The sequence below is a fragment of the Helianthus annuus genome, chromosome 11 (assembly GCF_002127325.2).
Source record: "Helianthus annuus cultivar XRQ/B chromosome 11, HanXRQr2.0-SUNRISE, whole genome shotgun sequence".
NCBI classification, from domain to species: domain Eukaryota; kingdom Viridiplantae; phylum Streptophyta; class Magnoliopsida; order Asterales; family Asteraceae; genus Helianthus; species Helianthus annuus.
In genome coordinates, this window is record NC_035443.2 from 110414511 (window position 1) to 110421857 (window position 7347).

Here is a 7347-nt window from a genome sequence, read left to right on the forward strand (position 1 = left end):
TCGGCATGTTCTTGAACCATTTCTTTCTTTCTTCTGCATGAATCTCTCTTGGAACTGGTTCAGGAATATCTTCAGTAGAAATCTTTTCTACAATCTTTCTCCTGACCTCATCCTCATTTTTCTCTTTAAATAACTCTACAAGCGATGGAAATGCCGCATCTTCCCCTTCATAGTGAAAATCATATCTATCTTCCTCCGAATCTGAAGCACTTTCAACAATTACATCGTCATAATGATCAGCTTCATGGGGGTATCTAGGCTCAAAATTCTTTGCAGGGGACTGAGGAATTTCATCTTCAATGTCGAACTTGAACTTTCCATCTTCTAACCCCAATTCTTCAAGCATTTCAGCCCTTGTTCTTGTAATCTCTACCTCTCCTTGTTGTTGAACATTTAAATAAAAGATGGTAGGATTTGAGAGAAGTACCTGATCAACAGGTTGCCTTCCAGATGATGATGCTTCATTCTGAACTTCATCCTCCTATTCATTGATTTCGTTATTCATCAACTCATCCACCTTTTCTTGAACAGCTGGATCTCTGATTAATAGTCCAGAAGCACCTTGATCATTGTCATCATCGTCTTTGTCATCTTTATCATCTGGTTTGTCATCACCTTTATCATCATCTTTATCTTCATCCTCCTCTTCTTCATCTCCGAACATCTCTATATCAGATTCTTCATCCACAATCTTACCACGAGCTATTCTTCCCTTCCTTTTTCGATCAAGAAACTTTAACAACTTGGCCACTTCTTTTGAATTGTATGGCACAGGGTAAGCATTACCAATTAGCACAAATTTGTCTCTCTTCCACTCAAGTAGCAGAACTTCCCTAGCCTTTCTTTTTCTCTGAATAATTTCAACCCTTCGAAGAATATTTTCAGCAACTACTGGCTCAGAAGGCTCACCGACAACTAAGAATTCAGGTTCATGAGGCTCTTCAGCTTCAACCATCTCCTGATCATCTTCAACTTGTTCTTGAATTTCAACAACTTCAATCATTTCAACATCAGGTTGCGAAGAAGAACCACCAGCATCAAGTTGACTCGAAGATCCATCAACCACTTCAACCTCTTCAACTATACCTTTGTTCTTTTGGTTTGCTTCTTCAGCTAGACGACGTTCTCGCTCCATTCTTCTTTCATTTGCCTTTATCACATCAATCTCTTCGAATGCAGCATGAATATTCATTTTAGATGGCTTTCAACTATAGCAACTAGCATCTGAAGTTGTTGATCTTTCATTACTTTGTCAGCCTTCATAGCTTCCATTTCCAACTTCATCGCCTTCATTTCATTTGATGTAGCTTCACTCATTTCACTGAGAAGCTGATTTAACGTTTGATTCACATTCTCCAGTTCCTTTATCTTTGTATTCAAGGTAGATATCTCCAGTGTCAACAATTCAAACATTTTAGAACTATCATCGACATCATCCTTCATTTTGTTCATTCTTGCTTCTTTCTCTACCAGCGCTGCAACAATTTTATCATGTGCTATCATCAAATCTTCAACTTGTTTTCTCAGCATATCACGTTCCAATTCTGATTTTGCCTTTTCTTTTTCCAACTTATTGACCCTTTGTAATAGCTCTTTGACAGCTTTATCATTAAACATATCACTTTCTCCTGGAAGATCTTCTGAGAAAATACCAGTAGCAGGACCAATATTATCAAAATCAAAGTTGAAATCTTCTTCTTTCTGATGCGATGAACCAGGAATATTTTGTTGAGCAGGTTTAGGACTGGCAGCTTTGAAGCCTGTGATCTCGACGTAATCATCATCACCTGTCTTCTTTTCTGTTTCAACAACTGGAACTTCTTTTGATTTCGCCTCTGGTTCTTTTGGAATATTAACACTTGGAGACTTTTCTTTCTGCACATGTTGAACTTTCTTTCCTTCTTTATCCTTTTGTGACTCAGCTCCTGATTTCTTTGATCTGACATTGCTTGGAATTGTTCCAGCTGGAGCTGCTTTTCTCTTCTTTCTTTGCTTCTTTGACTTTTCAGGATCATACGGAGAATCTTCTTCATCTGATCCCTTTTGTTTCTTTGAAGGTCTTTTCATCAATTGAGCTTTTCCTCTACCAAGAGTTTCAGGAATCAATTCAGAATCAGATTGTGTGGCTTCAGAATCTCCATCACTTGAACTACTTTGAGCTTCTGTTTCTGGTTCAACTCTTGTAGCCTTTTCAGCATGAGCACTTGTTCCTTGAGCTTGTTGTGCTGCAACCTCTTCGTTCTTTTTCAGATAACTTTCCAAAGTTTGCTTTAACAACTCAGCTCCTTGTTCAATCACCATAGATGGCTCTAAAACTGTCTCATCAACTAGTCTCTGCTGTGGCTCTCCAGAAGACCCTACAAGACAAACATAGACAACAAGATTAGTAACATTTAAACCATATGTGATCTAATTGTTCTTAATGCTCCCCCTTTCACTATACCCTTTTCTCCATCTTTAGGAATAACAACCGCAGGGGATGACTTAGGTGTCCTTTTCCTTTTTTCCATCTCTAACGAACCACCACCTAGTCTTTTTCTCAACCATCTCATTCATCTTTGAGTCTTCATTGTCTGAGTCACTGTTGTCATGCCTCCACTTATCATTTTCAGGAGCAACATATTCTTTATTTTTTATTCTGCAAATCATCTGCTTGGTTTTTACATCTTTATCTTTTGTAATTCTACCAATTGTAACCTTATTTACAATGCTCAACTCCATCACATCCTCAAAGTCCTTCGGAAGATCTTTGATTTTATCATTCAGTATCATCATGATGAATCTAGGATACATGATGTATTTGTCTCCTCCAGCTTGGCAATTTTCCTTCATATACTCAAAAATTACTTGAGAAATGTTGTACTTTCTGTTCAACACCAAGCTTGCTATGATGTTCATGATATAATCAGCAACCTCATCATAAGCACCCTTTCTATGACCCAATGAATGCACCATACAATGCATCAAGTACCGATATGCTTTGGAGAAACATCTTTTGTACATCTTTCCATTTTTGTACCCAGTAAAACCCATTCTGCACCACAAACCTTTTACAAGACGTTCTGACATGATTGTCGGATCATCATCAGAATCTTGTAGATCAAGAACTCTTCTTACATCTGCAACATTAAATTCAATCCCAACATCTATATTTTTTCCATTTTTGTCCTTCTTTCTTAATACAGCATGAATCTTTTTGTCTGTTTCATCAAACCTTGCTGTATCCCAGAATGCTCTAACATGTGATTCATAAACCCCAGTTTTATCAGACATCGCTTTAGCAATTCTGCTCTCTCTAAAAAATGTTGCCATCTTTACTACCACAGTACCAGTTGTCGATTCAGTATCAATTGCACAAAGTATATTATGTGTCACACCCCCAAAATCCACCATGCGGAGTACCACCGCTTGGAGGCGTGACGTGACCAGGATCGAGCTATCCATCATACTAAACAACATATTTAGGTAAATAAAGCCAACCACAATACGATTGGGGACTAAAAGCTAGTTAACCAAGTTTTTAATTTAAACAGCGGAAGCAAAATCGTAAAGTCCAAAACATAAGTCCATAGTTTATAAGTTAAAGTTCAAAATGCAAGTTTAATTAGTTCATAAGGATTTAAATATTAAGCACGGAACATAACAGTCCGTACACCACAACGACTTCTTCCTCGTGCAAGCTCCAAGCATTTAACGACCTGTAAGGCATGTAACAACGAGTCAACAACAAAGTTGAGTGAATTCACAGCTGGTTGTTTAGTTATAGCATTCATTTCATAAATCATTTATTCGTTTTGTAAATCATGTATCGTATAAATTCGTATCGCGGTCTTCCTGACATGTTTGCGAAGATTGGTGGGGGCTTCCCATGTGTTACTAGACCACGCGTGTCGACTGCTACGAAAATGTAAGAGGTGACCTAAGTCAATGTCTATCAGCATTGACCCTTTGCCCATAGTCCATTAGTACACGCCCGTCCGACTGGCACGGTGTGAGGTTTGTTAAACCTAATAGCGCTATTAACTAATGACCCGCTCGCCATAGGCCTCGGCGATTAAGTCGATAAATGAGGGACTTCAATTGATAGAGTTGATGGTCTTATGGTCGTGTACGTAGGCTTTACGTACGTGCCCTTCAATCCGAGGATAGTAGTAAGTAGTTTAATAGTAATGATAGTTCGAGTAGCCATTCAATCCCATTCCCAACCCACCGGGAACCCCATGCCTTGGAAAGAGTGTGAACTCACCTTGGTTGCTCGGTTTGATTCTCAAATATAGCCAATAGTCAAGGTCGGTCAATCACGCCCTAGTATAATTATCACTTAGTTTATTAGTGATTTCAAATAGAGCACAAAGTCCCTACACGTATCTATCACATAACATGCATCACTTTAACGGTTCATGCCCATATAAGTTTCCCATCTATTCCCCACTCATAGACAAACATACGACATTGCACATAGCATTTTTATTGACATATAACATGTTAGATTATTCTCAGATAGCCTACCCGACATTTAGACACGCAAAATCACTACTTATGTCGTTTCAGCTTTTATATTCAAAACTGGGCTGTTTTCGGGGATTTTAATAAAATAGTTATCCTTTTCCAAAAATTCTCAAATTTTTACAGAAGGTCCTATATATTCCAAAATTTATTAGTTAAAATATCGGGGCCTAGTTCGTTATCAATGTTTTATAGAAAATCATTTTCCCGACTGCAATCAGATTTGTTACTTTCTGATTGCAGTTTACGGAACAATTCACTAAAAATTAACCGTAAGTCCGATTGATGAAATTCCTGTTGGAGGGTCGTCGTGACAACGGTGACCAACTACTGTGAAAATTCCATGAGTCGATTTTACTCAGGTTTCAAGTTATGACTACGAATATGACACACTTTTTCTGCAGTAAAAATGCAGCTTGAGCTGCTGTCCAAAAACAGTCTTTTAAAAATAGTAAACGATCTCGAAAAATTATGATTCCAGTGCCATTTGTTTAGTTATTCCAAAATACACATTTTAGGCTTCAGAAAATCAGTTTTTCGATTTAAAACAGTCCAGTTACAGCCTGTTGAAGTTGGCTGGAAATTCAACTCAGCTTGCTGTTTGCAAAGTAAAAGTTACTAAAAACGCATAAACAAAGACCCTAACCATGGTTTATGGATGAATAAATGTTCAAACCTCAATCATGCTTTAGCCAACCCTAAACCATCCAGATTTCAACTTCACACAAACTTTTTATGTAGGGTTTTTATGCAGAATTTCATGTTCAACTTTTTAGTGTTCATTTTCTTGTGTCACTTGATTATCATCATCCTACTAAATATTATGACCAAGAACAAGATGCAACAATGGTGTGAAGGGACTTACTACTAGCACAAGGCTAGGGTTTGAATTCTTAATGCAAGGTTGATGAAGGAATGGTGGTGCTAGAGACTTGAACAAAGCTTCCTCGTGAGCCCTTCAACTTGTAACTACTTTGAATGTTCTTCAAGCTTGGAGAGGACTTGTTAGTGAAGAAGATGAGAGTATGAGAGAGAGAGTGATGGTGATTTTCAGTTATTGGGAAGGGGGAGCCGAAAATAATGGGGAGGAGGGGAGAAGGTTGAGTGAAGATCTTGATGCTATCATGAGCATTTCTTGGAACCTTGCAACCTCCAATCTATAGTCATCATTGCATATCTATTGCCCAATGAGGATTAAGATTCCATAACTAAAAATCTAAACATAATATTTTGTAATCATGGGCAGATTTTTTGTTGGGGGGGGGGGTAAAGTGAAAATTTTTGGTAACTAATAGGTATTTAATTAGAAGGTTAAGGGTATTTTCAAGTATAGTGGGTGTATGTCATGTTTACATGGTGTAAAGGGATTTTTGTGACCGTAACTAATTAAGAATAATAAAATAATATTTCTGACAATATTTTGGTGTCCCGGGTAATGTCCGGTTGTTCGGTCGGATACTGTTTCGTTAATTTGTTTAATTGTTCCGTAAGATGTCTTATAGGTATATTTTTGTAACATAATTAATTCCTAACACTTAGGAAAATATTCCGGACTATTTAGTAACTTTTCTGTATACTACTAGTATGCTAACACGCACATGTAACTATAACACAGTAATCGGAATGCAGTTAAATGATTCAGCACAGTCATCAAGTACTTTTATTATCATTAATAAACTGTATGGTTACATGTAAATTTGAGGGTTGTCACATTCTCCCCCTGTTAAGAAAATTTTGTCCCGAAATTTAGCACGTGGTTACTGAGGAAGCTAGTTAAGTTGTGTTGGTTTCATGGTTTTCCTGGGGTGTCACATCATCCCCCCGTTGATTTGGAATTTCGTCCCGAAATTCTGCAGTAGCTTCAGTCTCAGTAGTGGTTGCACTTTTCTTAAACAACTGGGGATACTTGAGTTTCATTTGGTCTTCTCGTTCCCAGGTATACTCTGGGCCACGACGGGAATTCCAACGAACTCGGACGAGAGGTATTCTGGTGTGCTTGAGAACCTTAACATCTTGATCCGTAATCTCTACTGGTTCCTCGACGAATCGCAGCTTGTCGTCGATTGTGAGCTCGTTAAGAGGAACTATGAGGGTCTCATCTGACAGACACTTCTTCAGATTCGACACATGGAATACGTTGTGAACTCCACTGAGTTCTTCCAGTAGGTTCAACTTGTAGGCCACTTTGCCAATTCTCTCAATGATCTCGAATGGTCCGACGTAACGCGGATTGAGCTTGCCTCGTTTGCCAAAACAAACTACACCTTTCCAAGGTGAGACTTTGAGTAGCACTCGATCCCCAACCTGGAACTCGAGTGGTTTCCTTCGCTTATCAGCATAGCTTTTCTGACGGTCACGAGCTGCCGCCATTCGCTGTCGTACCCGAGCAATCTTTTCTGTTGTATCTACTACGAGTTCTGGGCCAGTGATTTGACTGTCACCAACTTCTGCCCAACAGAGAGGTGATCGGCATTTACGTCCGTACAATGCCTGAAACGGAGCGGCCTGGATACTGGTGTGGTAACTGTTGTTATATGAAAACTCCACTAGCGGAAGATGCTTTTCCCAGCCATTGCCGAAGTCGATTACGCATGCTCTAAGCATGTCCTCAAGGGTTTGGATGGTGCGTTCGGATTGCCCATCCGTCTGTGGATGGTACGCGGTGCTCATATCTAAACGTGAGCCAAAAGACTTGTGCATAGCTTGCCACAGTTCAGAAGTAAAATGTGCGTCACGATCAGAAATGATGGAGGTTGGCACTCCGTGCCTTGATACCACTTCCTTTAGGTAGATGTCTGCTAGGGTAGAAAACTTATCCGTTTCCTTGATAGGCAGAAAATG

The 7347-nt window shown here is 39.0% G+C and overlaps 1 protein-coding gene across 1 annotated transcript; it reads right to left on the bottom strand.

Annotated features, from left to right (window-relative positions):
- Positions 1-481: 481 nt before the first annotated feature.
- LOC110876548 (mitotic apparatus protein p62-like) lies at positions 482-1192 on the bottom strand. Its single transcript, XM_022124719.1, has one exon. It carries the CDS (start codon positions 1190-1192, stop codon positions 482-484), a length of 711 nt encoding a protein of 236 aa, XP_021980411.1.
- Positions 1193-7347: the final 6155 nt, after the last annotated feature.

What these genes read in the sequence shown, in the direction of transcription:
- LOC110876548 (XM_022124719.1), bottom strand. Translation starts at nt 1,192, where the DNA reads ATGAATATTCATGCTGCATTCGAAGAGATTGATGTGATAAAGGCAAAT.